The 21293-nt window shown below is 30.1% G+C and overlaps 1 protein-coding gene across 22 annotated transcripts in view; it reads left to right on the top strand.

Moving 5' to 3' along the window:
* The window catches only part of RIMS2 (regulating synaptic membrane exocytosis 2), a 548506-nt gene that overhangs the window by 323221 nt on the left and 203992 nt on the right, over positions 1 to 21293 (top strand). For 21 of the 22 annotated variants that reach the window (XM_039854030.1, XM_039854006.1, XM_039854009.1 and 18 more), the window contains 3 exons: positions 9731 to 9799; positions 16184 to 16340; positions 17993 to 18109. In XM_039854030.1, coding sequence (XP_039709964.1) covers positions 9731 to 9799; positions 16184 to 16340; positions 17993 to 18109 — 343 coding nt within the window. Of the gene's footprint in view, positions 1 to 6847; positions 6938 to 9730; positions 9800 to 16183; positions 16341 to 17992; positions 18110 to 21293 lie in introns of those variants that run through there. The other variant, XM_039854028.1, reaches the window with a different exon arrangement.

Raw genomic sequence — 21293 nt, 5'->3', positions numbered from 1 at the left:
AGTTGCTTCTTGCATGCTAAATTTCTGTGTAACAATTATCTCTTACATTATATGGTATGTTATATAACCATATATTATGTAATTGATAACCATTAGTATGTTGGGCAGGTCCGTTATTAATTTTTTATTTTATGTACCTTCTCCTACTAATTTGTGCTTCTCTATTAGACTATCATTATTTCATTTAATTGAAATTTCTACTAACATTTTATAATTTGAATTTTTTACTAATTTGGATATGATGTATCTTATTTTATTCTGAATTAGTAGGGCCTTTTTTACTTTAAAATAATAATGCTAAACCATGGTTTATACTATAAAGCAGAAATTAGATTTCAGTATTTCTCTTACATGTAAAGATTTTTATATGTATTTTTGACATTATTTAAACATTTTTTTTTCCAAATAAAGCCTTATGTTCATATAATTCAGGTAAATTTAGCATGCGTAATGTTTAATGCATGTATTCATATGCACATTTTAATTGGTTTTGTTGTTATGTCCTTTGTCTGACTATTGTGCATATGTTAAATTCCTAAACAAAATGTCAGTAGCTACCCTTTTCTGCCTATAGAACTTTTCCAGTATTTTCATGTTTATGTTTTTATTTTTTTGGTATTAAAAACCATTTGTTAAAATATAGTGACATCATTTTAGTGTGTCTAATATCATTTTCTTTAGTATGTTACTATTTTATCAGTGGAGTGTGGTTTAGGATATACTGTGTTACTGTGTGAACTATTTCAGAAAATTTGAATTTATGCGGATACAATTTGCAATGTTTTTGACTTATGGAGGAGTATGGTTAAAAATTCTAAATATATTGAATTAAAACATAATTAAAACTACAATGTTTGCTGTAGTTTTCATCATTTTAGCCATTTTGTCATATCTTTGAAGGAAAATTTAATAGATTTAGTTTAATTACTCTAATATATTATGATTTTTTAAATTCACAAATGCACAGAGTATATGTCAGGATATTTTAAATTGATGTTAATTTTTTTAACTAAACACTGGAACTTTCCTTGGTTTTAATAATTTTAATTGGAAAATATTTTTAAATATATTTAGCCTAATGAGCTTCTGTGTTTTTAAAATTCATATTCTTGAGTAAGATTAGGAAGTAATTACAAAAAGCCTCAGGAATGGCATACTAAAGTTTCATATCTACTTACAACCAAGGCGGAATGAGAGGGACTGGACTTAACCTCCTAACTCAAACAACAAAAATGGACAAGTAAATGAAACAGTTGTTTGAATAACACTGAGTATCAGGCAACTAAGGATAGTAGTTACTAAGAGAAGGGAAACAAATGAGTTGAACTCTTAAATTGCCTTCACCTACCACTTTAAGAGAGTTTCCTGCAAACAGCATAGGAGAAGAGAATCCAGATGTCGCCTTTGTGGACTCCCTGAGTTAAGGAGATGGAGCTGACAGTTCAGGGAGACCAAAGTGACTAGAATTCACAGAACAGGCTAGTGAAAGGGGAGAATTATACAGAGGGAGCACTGCAAAGATCTACAGAGGGTCCTTGTCAAGTGCTTAGCCAAATATTAGTCATTTTTTGAATGGAGCAATCTACCCATGCCTGGAAAAAAAAACACCCAAAAGAATTAGAGGTAGTAGTAGTACCTACTTAACAATAGTGATTTTTTTAGTGAGCTTGGAAAACATTAAGTTCCTAGGGATATATACTAGCCACTAACTTTTTGAAAAGGAAATTAAGAAAATGTTTTCATTCACAATAGAATAAAAATTTTAAAATACTTTTGATTAAATTTCAAAAAAAGTACAAACTTGTATACTATAGAAATCACAAAACATTGCTGAAGGAAATTAAAGGACAATCTAAAAAATTGAGAGATATTTCATATTCATTAATTGGGAGACAGTGTTATTAAGATAGGAATTCTCTCCCAAATTGGTCTATGGATTCAGTGTATTACCTATCAAAATCTAAGCAGAATTTTTCGCTGAAATTAATTAGCTGATCTTAAAATTTATATGAAAATGCATAGGATCCAGAACAGCAAAAAAGGTAACAAATTCAAAGACTTAAAAATGTCTGATTTCAAAACTTAGTATAATGCTACAGTAATTACAATATTGTGGTACTGGCATAATGATAGACCTATAAACAAATAGAACCTGATTCAGAATTCAAAAGTAAACCCTTCTATTTATGGTCACTTGATTTTAACTGTGATATAAGGCAAACCAATGGGTAAAGAATCAATCATCTTTTTTATTTAATAGTGCTGGAACAATTGAATATCCACATGCAGTAAGATTAATTTAGACCCTGCCCCCAAAAGTAATTTAAAATGGATCATAGGCTTAACTGTAAGCAAAGACTAAAATCTTAGAAGACAATATACCAAAAAATTTTCATTACCTTGAATTAGAAAGAGGTTTCTTTAATACAACACCAAAAGCACAATCAATAAAAGAACAAGGTGATAAATTAGACATTATCAAAATTTAAAATGTTTGTGTTTCAGGATACCGTTGAAAAGATAAAAAGATGAGCCACAGACTGGGAGAAAATATTTTCAAATCATATATTTGACAAAGGACTTACATCTACAGCAGCGTTATTCATAAAGGTCAAAAAATAGATATAATCCAAATATCTATCAGCTGGTAAATGGATAAATAAACACAGTAGGTTACTATAATAGAGACAAAGTATTGATATGTGTTATAGTGTGGTCGAACCTCAAAAATATTATGCTGAAAAAGTGCAAGATACAATGGCCATGTGTGTGATTCTATTTATATATCGTGTACAGAAAAGACAAATCTGTAGTGAAAGATTAGATTAGTAATGGTCCGGTTGGGGATAGGAATAGGAGTGACTGCAAATAGATGTGAAGACTCTTTTGGAGATGATAGATATGTTCTAAAATTGGATTGTGATGATGTTTACACAACTCTTAAAATTTATGAAAAATTATTGAATTGGACACTAAAATTTGTTCTAAATTATATCTCAATTTAAAAAATACAGTGATAAAACTACAGAAGAAATAGAAAGAACCTCAATTACAGTAAGATTTTAATACTCTTCTCTTAAATATTCATAGAATAAGTAGACAGAAAATTAGTAATGTGGTAGAATACTTGAACAACACTGTCAATAAACTTGACCTAATTAACATTTATAAAGCATTATAACAGCAACATATACATTCTTTTCAAGTACATTCAGAACATTTACTAGGATAGACCACATCCTGGCCAAATAAGTCTCAAGAAATTTAAAAGTATTCAAGCCATACAAAGTATATTATCTGACTGCAATAGAATTAAATTAGAAATCAATAACAGAAAATCTCTTGAAAATCTTCAAGTATTTAGAAACTAAATAACGCACTTTAAATAACCATGGGTCAAAGAAGTCAAAACGGAAATTAAAATTTATTTTGAACTGAATGAAATGAAAACACAGCATATCAAAATTCATGGGATGCACTAAAGCAGAACTTAGGAGGAAATTAATAGCACTGACCGCACATATTACCAGAAAGAAAGTCTCAAATAAATAACCTATTTTCAACTTACAAAATACAAAAAAGACAGCAAATTACGCCTAAACTAAACAGAGGAAAGGGAATAATGAATGAAAGAGCAGAAATCAATGAAATAAAAACAAAAGCAATCATGGAAATTAAATGAAACCAAAGATTGAATCTGAGATCAATAAAATTGATGAATTTTTAGGAATAATGATCAACAAAAAAAGAGAGGACAGGAATTACCAATATCAGGAAATGGATAGCTGATATCTCTACAAATTCTACAGATATTAAAAGGAAAGTAAAGATAAATTATGTATAACTTTATGCTGATACATTTAAGATGAAATATAAAATTTCCTTGAAAGACAGAAACGAGAGGCTCACTAAAGGATATACTTGAATAGCCCAATATTTATTTAAGAAATTGAATGTGTAATTAAAACTTCCCCACAAAGAAAATTGAAGACCCAGATGACTTCACCAGTGAGGTCTACAAACATTTAAGGAAAGTATAATAACTACATAATGACTACACACTCTTCCAGAAAATTATAAAGTTGGGAATATTTCCCAAGTCATTTTATGACACAAGCATTATCCTGATACCAACACCTGACAAAGATAGTAAAAGAAAGAAAAATACAGACCTTATAAAAATTTTAGCCAATTTAGCAAATTGTATTCTACAGTACATAAAAAGAGTAATAAAATGTGACCAATTGCTGTGTATCCCAGAAATGCAGTTTAAAATTTGAAAATTAATGTAATGTTATTCACCATATTAAATTAAAATGGAAAAAAATCATTATCTCAAGAGATTCTGAAAAAGCATTTGGCAAAATCCAGGTAAATCAACAAACTCTGAATGAACTAAATGATATTCTGTGCATACACAAACAAATGCTCATAGATAATCCTTTTTTAAAAATATATTGTCATTATACTATTTTTAGTATACCATGCACTCTTTTAGTTTTTATCTCTATTCTTTAATAGTTACTACTGAAATTATAACATGCTCACTTAAGAAAATAACATTATTTAACAACTCTTATCTTTTTCCCTAAAGCATATAAAAAATTTAAAATCTGACTCACACCATCACCCCTACCATTTGACATTACTACCAGAAATTTATCCTTGCCCCCAAATTAGTAATCATTATAATTATTGTCATTTTGTTCATTTGAGCTATATATAAAATTCTAGAATGCCTTTTATTTTCTCTCATCCTGACCATGTTATTTCAATAATATTTGGCTTTCGACTTTGCAGAAAAATCTCTCCATTTATTTAAATTTTCTTTAGTTTGTTAGCAGTTATTATGAGTTGAATTGTATACATCAATTTTCAAAATATACATTGAAGTCCTAACCCCCCCAGTACCTTGGGATGTGACCTTATTGGAAATAGAGTCTTGACAGAGGTAATCAAGTTTTCATTTTTGAGATCACTAGGGTGAGCCCTAATCCAATATGACTGGTGTTCTTATAAAAAGTGGAAATTTGAGCACAGATAGATATGCACAGAGGGAAGATAATATGAAGATATTCAGAGAGAAGATGGCCATATGTCTGGAGTGATGCTATCTATGAGTGAAAGAATGCTAAGAATTGCTGCAAACACCAGAAGATAGAAGAGACAAGGAAAGATTCTTTTCTAGAGTCATCAGAAAGAGTATGGTGCTGCTGACATCTTGATTTTGAACATCTACCCTCCAGCATGTGAGACAATAAATTTCTTTTAAGCTACCCTGTTTTTGATACTGTGTTACAGTAGCCCTAGGATACTAATACAGCATTGTTTTTTGGTTTGGGGTCTATATGTTTTACACATTTTTTGTTGTATGTATTCCTAAGTATTTCACATGTTTGGATATTCTTGTAAATGATAGTGGTTTTGAAATTAATTTTCCAATTGTTCATTGCTGTTCTCTAAGAAATATAATTCCTTTTTATATGTTTACTGTGTAGCCTGCAGTTTGCTAAATTGACTTGTTAGTCTGAAGTTTTTTGTAGCTTTCTTAGGATTTTTAATTTACATGGTCATGTTACTTCTTGCTTTCTAATTTGTGTATCTTTCATTTATTTTCCTTGTATTTTCTGTCATGCAAGTATGGTGTCGAATAGAAGGGGTTGGAGTAGACATTCTTGGCTTATTCTTTGTCTTGGGGGAAAGCATTCTATATTTCCTAATTAAGTTTATTATTAGCTATGAGTTTTTTATAGATGCCCTTTATAAATTTGAGGAAGCTTTCTTATTACTGGTTTGCCGAGACATTTTATCATAAATGGGAGTTAAACTTTTTCAAGGGATTTTTCTACATCTTTTGAAATAATTTTAAATTTCCTGCATAAATGAAATTACTTCAATATACATAAAGTAACTAAAGAGAAAAATCAACAAATTTACCACAGTGAAGGAGATTCCAATATAATTCTTTCTCAGTCACTGCTAAGTCAAGCAAACAAAACTTTGGGGAAGATACAAAAGAATAAGCTACACAATTAATGAGTTGAATCTCATAGTCAAATAAAGACCTCTGTACCTAACAATTCATATTCTTTCATTATATCTATGAAACATTTGTAAAAATTATTAATATGCTATTAATAATTTATTTTTGAAAAATTTCAAAAAATTAGCATAATATAGTCTGTTTTCTTCAACTCGAGTGTTACTATGTCAGTTTTTTAAAAAGATAAATTACACAAACATTTGAAAGTTTTAAGAAGACACATACTCTAGTGAGCATTTTTGAAAAGATTCATTATCTGTGCAGTTGTCATGCATTCATTCAGTGTTGTCTTATATTAATGATGTATGGTAAATATCTTATAAACCTAAGAAGAAAAATTTCAAAGACTTAGGACTTAGTGCAGTATTTAAATAGAGACATAATCGATACATCAGAAAATCAACATATAATATAAAATTATGAATATTTTAGTAAAGACTTCAAAAACTTAGACGAAGTGAAAAATTTTTATAAAAATGTAACAATGCACCTTGAGTCAATATGTCGTACTACACATACTTAAAAACAGAATAAGTAACTTTAATTTTAAACCATAAGGTTAGTATAAGAAAGGGAACTTAACAGGCCAGAATCACTTGTAAATGCAGCTGCAAAATCCTTAATGAAATATCACTGAATTTATGAAATGTAACTTCAGCAGATATTATTTTTAATGGAGAAATATTAGAAAAATTCTATTTAAAATCAGAATTTAAAAAGGAATGTAAATTTTCTCTACTTATTTTCAGCAAACATTGTGTTATCAGCACAGAAAGACAAGAAAAAGAAAAAGGGCATTATGATTAGGAAGAAAGATTGTCTGCATAGAAAAATCGAAATTAAACCACAATAAATTTATTAGAAGTATAAAAAGAGAGAGACTTTAACAAGGTGGTAAGTTAACATTATTTTAAATAAAATTATATATCTGTATATGAGCAATTAGGTTAGAAAACAGTTTTAACAGTATTTCTTATAGAATTGAAATTATAGGATACAAAGGATAAATCCAACAAATGTGGAAAGTTTGAGGGGCCAAAATGAGAGATTGCCATGTTCATGGCTAATAATAAAAGTGCTATAATATGCCGAAATTCCCTAAATTGATATATTGATTCAAAGAAGTTCAAAATCCCAATAGGATCTTTTTGTGCAATTTGATAACCTAATCTAAAATTGATATGGAAGAACAAAGAAGAAAGATCCAAAATATGATAGATTCGCTTTTCAAACATAACGTTATAATGACAAAGACAGCGACTTACTGGTTTATGGATAAACAGCCCGTACAAGAAAAAAAAAGATAGAGCACCAAACAGATGCTAGCAAATAAGATACATTTAGGTATGACAGAGGTGACATGCAGATCATTGGGGAAAGGTGGAAATATTAAAGAATGCTGAAATATATTATCCATGTAAAAAAGCAGTTACATTGTTTCTCATACCATACATTAACTCGTTTTCAAGATGGATGAAGATGTAAATGCTAAAAGCAAAATTTAAACTTTCAAAAGAAAATAGAATATCTCTCCTCATAAGCTCAGGAAAATATTCTTAAACAGGACACCGAACACTGCTTTTAGAAGAGAAGATCAGTACATTCAAGGACATTAAACTCAAGTTCTTGAATTCATCATAATGTGATAAAAGATCCAAATAGAAATTAATTGCAATATATATAACCTCCATAGAATTAATAGCAAAATAGATCAAGACTTCCATTTTGGAAAGTAATCAAAAATTTGGAAGGAAGAAACATTTACAAACATTTACAAACCAAATATACTCCTTACCCTCATACCCCATGCACAAACACACAAGACCACTCACAAAGACTGATAAAATGAACTTAATTTTTTGCAGATGTCATTATCTTACACCAGTGGTAGATCCGATTCTTGACCAGTACCAAAAGCATGTAATATTTATGCTCTGTAGTGTACCTGGCATATTAAACTAATCATTATCCTGTTCTTAAGCATTTACAAGGTGAAACCTCGTTACAAGCTGAGTAACAATTCTTAATCTCTCAATAGCTTCATCCATTATCCCTCCTCTCTCCCCAGTCTGTTTAGAATATACATCCTAATTCTATAAACCCTTATATGCCTAGTCCGTTGGGATGTTGTTAGATAATTGTATTTTCCATATCAATTGGGGCTGTAAGAGCCTCAGATTTCATTGGATCTAAAGTTTTATGAGATAAGGATTTTGAAGGAAAATAGTGAGCTCATTCAGTGGGACTACGTGATCAAAGCAAATAGTTTTCTTCTGCCTTACCACTGAGAGAAAAAAAAAAATAACGCAGTTTCTGGCAACAAAGACTCTCCCTCTCTCAAGAGGGCAGGGATTAAAACAAACAAACAAAGAAAATTGCATAGAGTATTTCTAATATTGTAGGGGCATTCATAGAATGTTTAAATATTGCTACTTTAGGCACCTTACACAACGAGAGCTTTCAGTGTTTTATCAATCTATAGGAAAGCATTTATTTTCTGATAACTGAGTTTAGTCTGTTTAATGTATAACATAGTGTAAGTAGACAAAGAAAGTCATTTTTTGAAATAGCAACACTTCATTTGTCATTTTCTGATACTAAAGAAGGGAAAATGCTGTAATAAAGGATTCTATTGTGTAGAATGTGCCTATTGCTAAGACACGTAGAGAAAAGATATATTAAAACACGAATTATAGCTTGTTTGTTTGTATGTGATATATTTCATAATTAAGTGTGAAGACACCATCTGCTTTAGCCATCAAAGTTCTAAATTCGTTTCAATGCTGTTTTTGCCATAGCGTGATAAACATTTTAAAATTTTGCTGTAGATTTGTTTTGCAGTGAAAATATACCCAGAGCTCTTGACTTAAAATAATTTTTGCTGTTTTGTCAAAATGTTTCTTAGAAAACATAACACTTCAAAATTTAGATATAGTCATCAATTTCTGGATGATTTATTTCTCATTTTCTTCTCAAGACAATAAATAAACTAATAATAAAAGGATATTTGAGATATCTTAAATTATGCTTCCTCTTCATGAGTATGAAAAAATAAATAATTGGGTACACTTAATTTATTAGTCATGCATATTAGAAAAAGACATATGAATGCATTTGAAAGAATGTATTGTGTTTTGAAGTTTACTTAGACTTAAGTGCCTTGGTATAAGAGCATCTAAAACTGACATGACTTAGCTATTTTGACTTGGGTTTTTGTCCAATAAATTTTATCAGCATCAAATCATTTACATATTTTATTTAGTATTTCATATTATTTCAAACTTCAAGCCATTTAAGAACTTTATCTTATACATTTCAAGAATAATTTATTTCAAGAATCATATCTCTAATTATGAAATATGTGTGAAAATGTGTTTGTAAGCTAATAATTACTTTCCTCTGTATTTTTATCTATTTTATTCAATTACAGTTGACATTCAGTATTATTTTATGTTAGTTTTGGGTGTAAAATATAGTGATTAGACATGTAATTTATGAAGTGATCCCCTGTTTAGTCTAGTACCCACCTGCCACTATGCATAGTTATTACAATGTTATTGACTATATCCTTATCTCTATATTTTTTATTTTCAAGTGTTCCATTTATTTGTTTTTCAGGTCGGCAAGGGTATTTTCTCCCTCCTTAGTAATCAGCAATTTTAATTATTACTGTTGTTTAATTCATAGGGTCGAAGAGAATAAGTGATAGTGAAGTCTCTGACTATGACTGTGATGATGGAATTGGAGTAGTATCAGGTAAGAATTTCAGAATTTATAATAATGGGGAACTGTAATTCATCATTATTTACTAACAAATAGTAAATAAATAAGTAAAACGAGAAAGTAACAACATGCCTCTTTACCCCTCTAAAAACCTTATGAGAATTTAAACTCCTGAATAGTTAGTTGCTGCAATATCTGTACTAATTGTTAGATTGAGTATGCTTATTGAAAGATGTCAGATAAATGAGTACTTATAAATTTTCTATTTTAAACTGCTAAATAATAAGTATTTTACTATAAATTTGGGAAGTTGTATAATAGAACCTTCTTTATATACTGCACTAACAATGTGAAAAAATCTTTTTGACATCACCAGCATATCCAAATATCAAATATTTGAATTACCTTTTCATGAAAATTTTTTCATTGTTGTGTTGATTAAGTATTAGGTACAGCTACATTTTGAAATTATGATATATTCAGTAATTTATAATAATAAATTATCTGATGATTTAAAACAGGTAAATATCCATTTTTAAAGATAAATTCTAGAAAAAAGGGTTTTGCATATACACATTATACTCAATATTATAAAAAATGTTTCTTTTCATTACAATTTTTTCTATTTGTATTCTATTCCTTTAATAATTGATTTTTCCACTTTTTCTCTACTAATGTATAGCTACATCAGGTTTTCTTTATCCAAAATATTTCCTTCAGGTCATTAGAGCTCTTCATGTTGACATCATTTTTAGCACATCTCAATTCTTTCATTTTCTCTTTTTAGGGTGGCAAAAATAGGATCATTTTATTATTTTTCCATTTTATTATTTTAAAGGGATTGTATTTTTTGAAAAATAGCTTCATAGGAATCTTTCATTATTTGGGTTAATACTGTCTAAAAGCCTGCATAATTCAAAGTATTTAACCTGGGTTCATTATTTTTCAACATCATGAAAAATTATTTTTTCTTGTTTCAACATTATTAGAAAAGACTGCTGTGTAATATCCTATATTTTGCTTTTTTGAAATGCAGTGTTATTTTGAGAGAGTTTTTTCACATATACTATAATAATACATTTGAAAAATAACATTTCAGGAACTACAATACCATAATCCTTATTTTCAAGTTCATAAAAAGTATATGGAGAAGACATCAAATTTGGGAATTCTGTCACCATTAAAAATTTGATGTCATCTCCATATTCTTTCTATGAATATCAAGATCACGATTATGGTATTGTAGTTTCTCAAATGTTATCGTTTCATAGGCTGGTAACTTTAATAAATGATGTATCAATTATATTTACATAAGTATCATGACAACTAAGACTTAAACATATGTTAATTCTGTTACAAAAGTTTTTTACATTTTCTTTTATTACTTTTTGGTTTAAAGTTCCATCATTAAAACTAGTTTTGATAGAGAATAAATGTTTCAATCAATAGTTTATCAAATAATTTGACCACCAGATCAAGCAAATAATTTTGTATTCTCTGTGAATTTGTTCTTAATTTGTATATACATATATACACATGTATATATGTAAATTTCAAATGCAATTTACATATATACATATACACAGGACCACATACCCTCCTCCACCTTTATGTTGTCATTATAAGCAAATAGTAAAAGTCAGTGCACCAGCAAATCTGTTAATACTTTGTTGCCCGTATGCAGAGATTTGTTTCCAATTGCAGACTGTATATCTGTCAAATTTAGATTATCAGTTAAAACCATTCATAACATTTTTTAACCTAAGCTGTCTTTTCTCAATAATGAACTGTTTTGACTAGGGGTCCCCAACCCCCGGGCCATGGACCAGTGCTAGCATCACCGCCTCAGCTATACCTCAGATCATCAGACATTAGATTCTTATAGGAGCACTGGCCAGTGGTGCCAAAAAAGGTTGGGGACCACTGGTTTTTACAGCTTTACTAAATTTTTTCAAGTTTACAAAGCAGATGTTTTGAAAATTAACTATTCCAGAAGTAATATTTACCATGTGCTCTTTATTTTGTTTATTCTGATTCACTCAAGTCAGAGGTCATTTTGACATTTGCATCACTAATATTATTCTTCCATGTAAATTGAAATTGAAATTTAAGTTTCTCAGAGAAGCAATTCCAGATGTGAATTTTGCCAACTCCCCTGTTCCCCCATGGTATACTGAGTAAGGAGAATGGGAATAATTAAAAACTAACTATTCTTTGAACCAGTTGACTCACCCCACAACGCGAATAAATGGAATACATATATATAATATTAACCATAGCCACATAAATTTTTATTATTATCTTCTACTGTGACCTGAAACAATTTACAAATGTAAATAATTTATTTTCCATTGGGAAAGTAGAGAGGTTTTGATAATTAGCTCTTAAAAGTCACTTATAATCTCCTGATTTCATAAATCCATTATCACCAGTACTCATTTTTTATCACTTCTGAGTAGCACTTTACATTATTAATCATGAATATTATCTTAAAATTCTATATTTCTTTTTAATCGCCATGTGACTGCATTATTCGTTTTTCTCCTTTTAGTAACTTTTCATTTTTTTCTCAATAGTCTTGCTTAAACTCTGTAGTCAGAGATATTTTTTTCTGTATATATACTCGTATATACTCTATATAGAATATAAATGACTCTTAATCTTTATCAACAAAATCCTAACGCCTTTCCCAAGATTCTTGTCCATATAAATAATTGTGTGCCTGCCTATATGCCTGAAATACTATTATCTCTCCCCAAAACCTGGTAAATGTTACTATACGTCTCTTACTCTTTGTGGTATACTCTTAACTTCCTCATAGATTTATCAAAAGTTATAACTCATTTATTTCTTCCTTGTATTTTGGTCCTGTATGTAATTACAAAATGTTACAGATTCATATTAGAGTACCCCCAGAGTCCATCCTTGGACTTAGTCTCTATCTACACTCACTCTCCTAGTGATCACATCTGTTTAAAGTCCCATGTTTTTAAATAGCATCTGTATGCTAAAACTCCCAAATGTCCAGTTGAGGCCTTTTATTTGTACTCTAAATTTTTTTTTCCCTTCTGCCCATTTGACATCTCCACTTGGAAAAGTAGTTGATATCTTCAGCTTACTATATCCAAAACTGAACTCCTGATCTTCCCACCGAACCATATATTTTTATGACAACTCCATTCTTTTATTTACTTGATTTAAAATTTTAGGTTTGTTCTTGTCCCTTTCTCTTATTACTATGTCCAACATCTAATATTCACAAAATCATCCTGATGGCTCTACCTTTAAAATATATCCAGAATCTGACTACTTTCATCTGCATTGCTATTATCTTAGTTTGAACCACTGTCATTTCTTGCTAGAATCATTGCCTTCCTTTCGGTCTGTTCTCAGTATAGTGATCCTGTGAAAGAAAAAAATAGATCATGTCCAATTTCAATCGAAGTGATCCTGTAAAAGAAAAAGATAGATCATGTCCAATTTCTCCTTAAAATCCTCTAATAGATTAAAATCACTCAGATTAAATGTCAAAAATCTTTACAATACAAAAGGCCGTCAGTGATCTTCCTCCTTCCTTCAGTCTCTCTGATCTCTTCATCACTTGCTTCACTCCAAGAGCCCTGTTCTCCTTGCTGTTCTGTGAACATGTCACATCTATTCCTATCTTGGCGCCTTCCTACTTGTCCTGGAACCCTCCTCTCTGTATATCCGCTTGGCAAAACATCCCACTTCCTGCAAGTCTTTCTGAAATGTTAACTTCTCAGTGAGTCCTCTATATATATATATATACACCTACCCTGACCACCCTATATGAAATTGCAAAATGCCCCCCCACCACTGTTCTGGTATTTTTGATCTCCCTTTATCCTGTTCTATTTTTCTCATAACACCTAATCACCTTCAAATATATGTAATTATTGAGCCTTTATTTGTCTTTATAACTCTTCAACTAAAATTTAAGCTCTGCAAGGGCAAGGCTTTTTGTTGGTTTTGCTCACTGTAGCACACAGAGTAATACCTGGCATGCACATACACTCATAAATATTTGTTGAATGAATGTATTGACTTTTTCTGTTTAGTTTGTTGCCATTACTAATTGCCATATTCCAAAGTTGTGCCACTAGCTATGTGTGGCTATTTAAATTTAAATCGATTTAAAATATATACATTAAATATTCAGTTCCTTAACACTAGTTAGATTTCAAGTGCTCAACAGTCATGTGTGTCATATTGGACGGTGCTGATAGTGAATATTTCTATCATTTCAGAGTTCTTTTAAACAGTGCATTTCTAAGTTTTATAAGAGCAGTTAATCTTGCTGCAACATTTCTAACCAGTGATTTGAATTATATAGTGCTATCAGCTTCATCTTCCTAAATTATTACTTAGATCATGAGTAATTAGAATACAATGAGAGCATCAGAGTCAGATAGATCTTGTTTTAAATCCTAGCCCTAGTATTTTATATTTAATGTAAATTTCTTAACATAAATTTCAGTTTCTTCAACTGTAAAATGGGGATAATGTTTTGTTTGCAGTCATTTCTATTACAATGTCTGTGTATTTCTGAAAGAAAACCTGGTGATCTGCAAAATCATGCACTAAAAGCAACAGGATGTCTGGAGAAAACAGTTTAGATAAGATCATTCAAAACCCATGCAGCTTTGTAATCAAAACACTAAAAATAGAAATACAGCACAATTAAAAATTCATATTAAGTTTTAAGCAATAAAATATTAAATATAGGACTTTAAAATGAAAGTGCCTATGTAGAAGGAATCGGTCTACATGGAAAGGAGGATAAGTCTGAAAAGTTATGGTATTGGGAACTATTTACGAACATCAGGAAGAACCCATGTGATAAGCACCTCTAAGACAGAGTTTGTGACCAAAGTGAGGCAAGAGGAAGGAACATGGAATGAATGAGCATCACATATGGTTCTGTATTTCTCTGGCTTGCTGCATCCGGCTGTGTCAGTGTACTTTGCATTCAGTTGCTATTATTTGGTGTGGTAGTAGACACTGTCGGTACCCCACCCATATCCTCTTTACCCCAGCTACTATGAGTGTTGGTTGCTAATAACTCACAGCTGCCCTATTCTCCAGAGAACTGGCCTCAGACAGACAAAACCCACATCACCTACTCCCCACTGACAGTTCACCTACTCCCCACTGACAGTCTTTGGCCAGTGACAGTGACTAACCAACATAGAAGTACAGATGTCCAGGACCTTTGCCTCAAAGTTGGAGCAATTCCGGGGCAATTCAGGTTCCAGAGCCTCCAATGGGATCGGGCTGAGACCACATTTTTGTTCAGTTTCTTCTCACGCACTCTTCTGCTCTGCTAACTCCTTTCTCCTGAGAGCGCTCCTTCAATTATTCATAAGCACCCAAATCTTTAGCTCTTGCTCTATTTCTAGGGAAACTAACCTAAAATAATACTGGAAAACGTTAACATGTTGGAAAAATCAGATATGAACCAATACCTTTTCTGAGTTTCCTTCTGATACAAGTGTTGAAGCAGAGCACTTTGTCAAGTTCCTGGCAGAGTTCCTAACACATAGTAAAAGTTCAGTTAATAGTAGCCATGATGAGCATGGTGACGATAATGGTGGTGGTGATGTCACTTCCTGCTTAGAAATTTTCAGGCTCTTTCCATTACAAACCTCATGACATTTTAGGTATATACAACTTGGGTCAAATTTAACCTTTACTGCTTATTTCCCACTGATGACCCACATTGAACTGCTATTTTTCTTCCAACTTAGATTTCTTTCTACTTTTCTCCATGTCTATCAAATATCAGTTGCTTTCTAGGACTCATCTGAATAATATCACCTCTAATACACTTTGTCTAAGTATATTAAATCATTGGGCTATTTTCCTCCTACAATTTGTCATATTTTTATTCTCAGATTTCTTTTGTCTCTCAGCCCTGTCAAATACTATAAGAAAAATACATAGGTTTTTCAAATGGTATTCAGAGTGCTTTCTAATACTGCTTATCTCTTAAAGAAATAACTGTTGACTTTTAGAAACTTCCTGTGAAGTTAATAATTTTAAATATTTGTAGTTGTTGAGAAGCATTTGAAGCTCTCCCTAGGTCATTGAAAAGATGAAAATGTTTTCAGAATAAACTTGAGTATATTATTGAAGATAATTAATTGTATATAAAAGTTTTACTCTACCCTAGCACACTGCTTTGGACATAGTAGCTATCTAAATATTTTAATATTTGTCATTCCTTTTTAAGTGTTTACAAAATATTATTTTGTCTTAGTATTATGCTTTATTCATTATGTTTACATTTAACATATGCAAAACCTTTCAACTTCACCAACATGTTTTTCAGTAAAGTAGAAAATACAAAAGGACTTAGTGTGTAGATAACTATAAACTTAATTTTTTCTCCGTCAGACTATCGACACAATGGTCGAGATCTTCAAAGCTCAACATTATCAGTGCCAGAACAAGTAATGTCATCAAACCATTGTTCACCATCAGGGTCTCCTCACCGAGTAGATGTTATAGGAAGGACTAGGTCATGGTCACCCAGCGTCCCTCCTCCACAAAGGTAAGATAGCATATGCATTTTATTTTTGGGTAATATTACAAGTATTTATAATCAAGTATTATTAATAACCTCTAAAGATAATAAATTCTTGTGGAAAAAAGTTACTTAAGGAAAAACAGATACTACTTAATAACTCATATAATGAGAGTAATATGAAATATAGAATATAACTTTGACCAATATTATTTTATTGTGAAAGTTGAAAATTATAAGGAAGATCCAGCTTTCGATCATATGTCAGTTTTGAGTAAATTTGCTTAGAACCAAACTCATTATACTCATGGATGATATAACTTCTGATAATTTAAGAAATAGGAAAAAATAAACAACTGATGGGGCTTTAAAATTAGGAACAATCATATGAAAAATAAAAGCAATGCTTGGACAATGGCTGAATGGCTCAGAAAATCTGTAGCTTGAGGTTTTATACCCAGTGGAAAACTCTGATCAGTCCAGTTAAGTACAGAAAGGCTTAACTTAAGAGCCATGGAAATAATATATTTGCTAATAAGAAATATGTGCATAATTCACATTTTATATACTTGAAGTGTTTAAGAAATTTGAACTCTTAGAATGATAATCTTGTAGTGCTTATTTTATATGAATAATTGAGTTAATTTTAGGCTTAGAATTTTTAATTATAATCTTAATTTTATGCATAGTATTGGACAATCTAAAAGAATTCAAGATTTATTATATTTATAAATTTAACTTATTTAATCTATAAGGATATTAAACACTTAAAAAGCATTTACTTAATTTAGGTAATTGAAGAAGTTAAAAAGAAAACATAATTAGTTTATAAACATACTTTAAAGTATTTGAAGATATTGAGTTAGCTAAGTTTGTAAATAGGAGTAAATATTAAGAGTTTTCTGAAAAGTTATTTCTTAAATGTAGTAGAACTATCACTAGAATAATAAGATTTGTAATCTGAAATTTAAATTTAAGAGAGAACTAGAGTTTGAATTTGTAACTTTAATAAATTAAGCCCTACCTCATTAAAAAAAAAAAGAAATAATGAGTGCTTGATTTTTACCATGGAAAGAATATTTGAACACACCAATAGAAAAAGGCTTAGGTTTTAAATTAGCTTCAGGTGCACATAATAGGAACTGTAACAGGAGCTTACATAAAAGGTTTATTCTATCGTGAAAAGGAATTGTGTACATAGACAATCTAGGCCAAGAATGGTACATTAAAAAATCATCATTGATAGATTTTAAAGACTTCAGTTTAGATTTTAAAAAACAAAGAATCATTATCACTAAAATAGGATCTACCAATACATTGTCTGTAAACAACATGCTGAACTCATTTTTTTCTACGCAAATCTTCCTGCTATATTTCATATATCATTGAGTATCACTAGAGACCTGGGAGTCATCTTTTAATAGTTTTGATAATCCTTATCTCTATCCTCATTGATATTAGTTTAATTTTATGTCATATCTCTGTTATAGCACTAATCTCCTAACTTCAGTCTAATGGGTAGTTATGCTGTTAGCCAGAGATGCAATTAATAAAGCAAAAAACTTGGACTTGACATTATACTGATTTTTGTCTTTTTCTACTATATTAATAAACCTCATTTCTTAGTATGGTAAATGATTACGGTTTATTAAGATATTTAATAGCTCTTGCTATTTCAGTCGGAATGTGGAACAGGGACTTCGAGGGACACGCTCCACTACTGGACATTATAACACAATTAGCCGAATGGATAGACATCGTGTCATGGATGACCATTATTCTCCAGATAGAGACAGGTAAATATGATTAAATACTATTAGGCCTTATTCTAATGACTGCCTTCAGGTAAAAGATGTTACCACAAAATGTTTTCATCTTGAAATTGTGTATTTCTTATATCTTATTTTCTAAAACCGTATGTTTCCTTTACAATGCCTACATTCATTCTTATGACCACCACGTTATTAAAAACAAAATAAGTAGAACAAAGCAAAAACAACCTTTTCTTTGGTAAGAAAAATATAAAATCATCTTGCTCTTGTAATTTTGGTCCTTTGTTAAATCAAGTAGAGTTAGTGAATTTGCACATATGATAATCATAATGAAAATAAGACATTTTATTATTTTTTACCTTATCATAACCAATTATATATGAAAATACTTTCATGAGACAATAGATTTTAGTCTTTTATATTCATCAGGGAAATCAATGTGACTTTTTATGTATAAAATTATTGAGACAAGTCTGGTTTGTTTAGGAAACAAACACAAAAACTGATCCATGAAGAGGTTTTTTTCTCATGGCTTTCAGTAATCCTTTATAGCATCTTAAAGAATCATGCTGTTGATAGCTGTCTTTGGAAGAATTCTCTGAATTTGCTCCATTAAATGTGACATACTTGGAAGTAACATGGCATGTTTCAATACATACGTTAACTACTACTAATTTTTTAAATTCAGCAAATTGATTAAAACTCTAATTCATGGTTTGAATATATATAAAATGGAAAATGCTATGATATTTCCCCCAAACTGTGTAATGGGTTTGAGGTAAGGATTAGGAAAAAACGCTTAATTTACTATTCAGGGAATGCTATGAAGAAATAACAAGGGAACTCAGGAGTCCCTTTGTATGCATCCGAAACTAATTTTAGGAAAAATACTTAGGGGCTTTTAAACCAACTGATATGAGATGTTGCTGTCAATATTCATAAATTTAATTGTTCTCTCTAAATCTAGGATTATTCTGATTTCATGCTTATAATTTCGTTTATTTTAGCACACTTTTTCAAAAGAAAAGATAAGGAATATCTTACTTTTTAAGTGTCAAACAAGTATTATCTTTTGTATCTGACATCTAAGAAGAAATTAAATTAATATGTTTAATAGATATTAATTATTAATGAAAGTTAATGTACTATTTTATTTATTTTTAATTTGTTTGACTTTTTCACAGTTATTTATATTTTGGGGGTAATTATAGGCATGCACCTATAGAAATTTATGCTTATCAGGTACAGTAATAAAGAAAGATAACTATATCAGCATGATTAAGAGTTAGAAAGAAGATTATTAGGGTGTTTGAACGAGTAATTTTGTTATCTAATAGAATTTTAATGAGTTTGATCATTTCTAGAAATTATTTGTATAGTGATTCATAAACTTGTATATTGAAAATTTGTTAAGGAAATGATGACAGGAAAGTCTGAAATGATTTTAAATCCTTCAACTTTATGTAAAGTTTTTCTTTTAATGAAAAGTGGACTTGATATTTTCTCAGAAGACAACATGGTCTAAATCTTACAAAGAAGAATAAATTAAAATTAACCTCCAGAATTATACTTACAAACAAGAATTGTCACTATCATATCAGATACATAATATTTTACCAGTATTTGAAGGCAAATGGCCCTAGGGTTAGGAACAAAAATTTATTAAATTCTTGGTGACTAATCCTTGATATTACCTGATATAGTCATAATTGAAATGTCATTATATTTTTTCTTGCTTACTTCATAACTTTAGGAATCTTTTAGTTTAGCAAAAATGTTCAAGTAATTCAGTTTTGATGGAACTTGATCCGTGTGGTTCATTACTCCTTTAGAATGCTATAGATTACCAGGTCATTATTACTCTTAATTGTAACCTGTTTTAAATCCTTTTTGATATAAGTAAAATAGAATTTCATTTAAATAGGACTATAAACCATTTCTAATGTATTACTTTTGAGTTATCTCTATAATTGTTATTCATTAACGTGAGGAATCAAAAATCAAAAAATACAGTATTATCCATGTAGATAGTCTATGACATTATTAAATAATGGGTTCTTAATATCTATTTTATCCTAATCTAAAAGCTTTTCAATAATAGCTTACCTATGAAGGCATTATAATTTTTTAAAATTTATTTATTTAAAATAGTTTCAAGTATACAGTACATTGGTTAGACATCTATATAGTTCATAAAACGATCCCCCAATTGCTCCCTCCCTCCCCCGGCCCTCCACCTAGCCATCATATTAATGCTAACTGCATTCCCTATGCTGTCTTCCGGCATTGTAATTTTTATGTATTATTTAAATGGCTAGAATACTCTGGAACTCTTACAGTGAATTTTCAAGAATAGCATTTTATAGTCGAATGATAATGTTGTTGATTTAAAGCCTAAAAGAAAATTTCCTTTGAAATAGTAAGTAAAATTTAGTTATTTCGAATGGTGCATTAACCTTTCTTGTCAGTAAGAATTGGTGCACTGGACAGAATAATATTTTGTCGAATGTACTCTTTTTCATAGGATTCAGAACCAAATGGCATTGGGTTTGAATTTAGACTTTTTACCACTTGCTAACTATGTATCTTTGGGAAAATTAACCTATTTGGCACTCGATTTCCTTATCAATAAAATTATAATATTAGCACCAACTTTATAGGGTTATTGGTTATATTGAATGACAGTGCCTCTAGTTGCATCATACATACTCAAAAAAATGCGCATTACTCTTAATGTTTTAAGAAGATCTTTTGGCTTACAAATAATTTACATTTTAATGTGCTTATTAATTAAGCAGAAAAAAGAGAAATCAGTCAATTCAGATGTTTTTTATAAAGCATTGTAGAGAATGTAGGACATGAGTTGAACCTTGAAAAATGAGCATTTTTATTCAGGCAAGAACAAGAGCAAAGGTACAGAGGCAGAACACACATACACATCAGAAAGACCCAGTACAAAGATGAAGGACTTGGGGACATATTGAAAAGTTATGCATAAAGATAATGGCTTTTATAGTAGCTATATTGGGTGAGAAATTATGCCATTTGACATTAGTTTATAGTACCTTGTTAAACTTAAGTGTTATAAGAAGGAAATGTAGTTTTCATATCCTTTTCTTATAGGTAATTTTAAAATAATTATATCAAAATTTGATTGGCTCTTTATTTCTTTGTACATTTCATTCTATCATTAGTCAAAATTTTGTTT

This window comes from Pteropus medius, unplaced genomic scaffold (genome assembly GCF_902729225.1).
Source record: "Pteropus medius unplaced genomic scaffold, Ma_sr-lr_union100, whole genome shotgun sequence".
NCBI classification, from domain to species: Eukaryota; Metazoa; Chordata; class Mammalia; order Chiroptera; family Pteropodidae; genus Pteropus; species Pteropus medius.
This window is presented reverse-complemented; position numbering and strand designations above follow the sequence as displayed.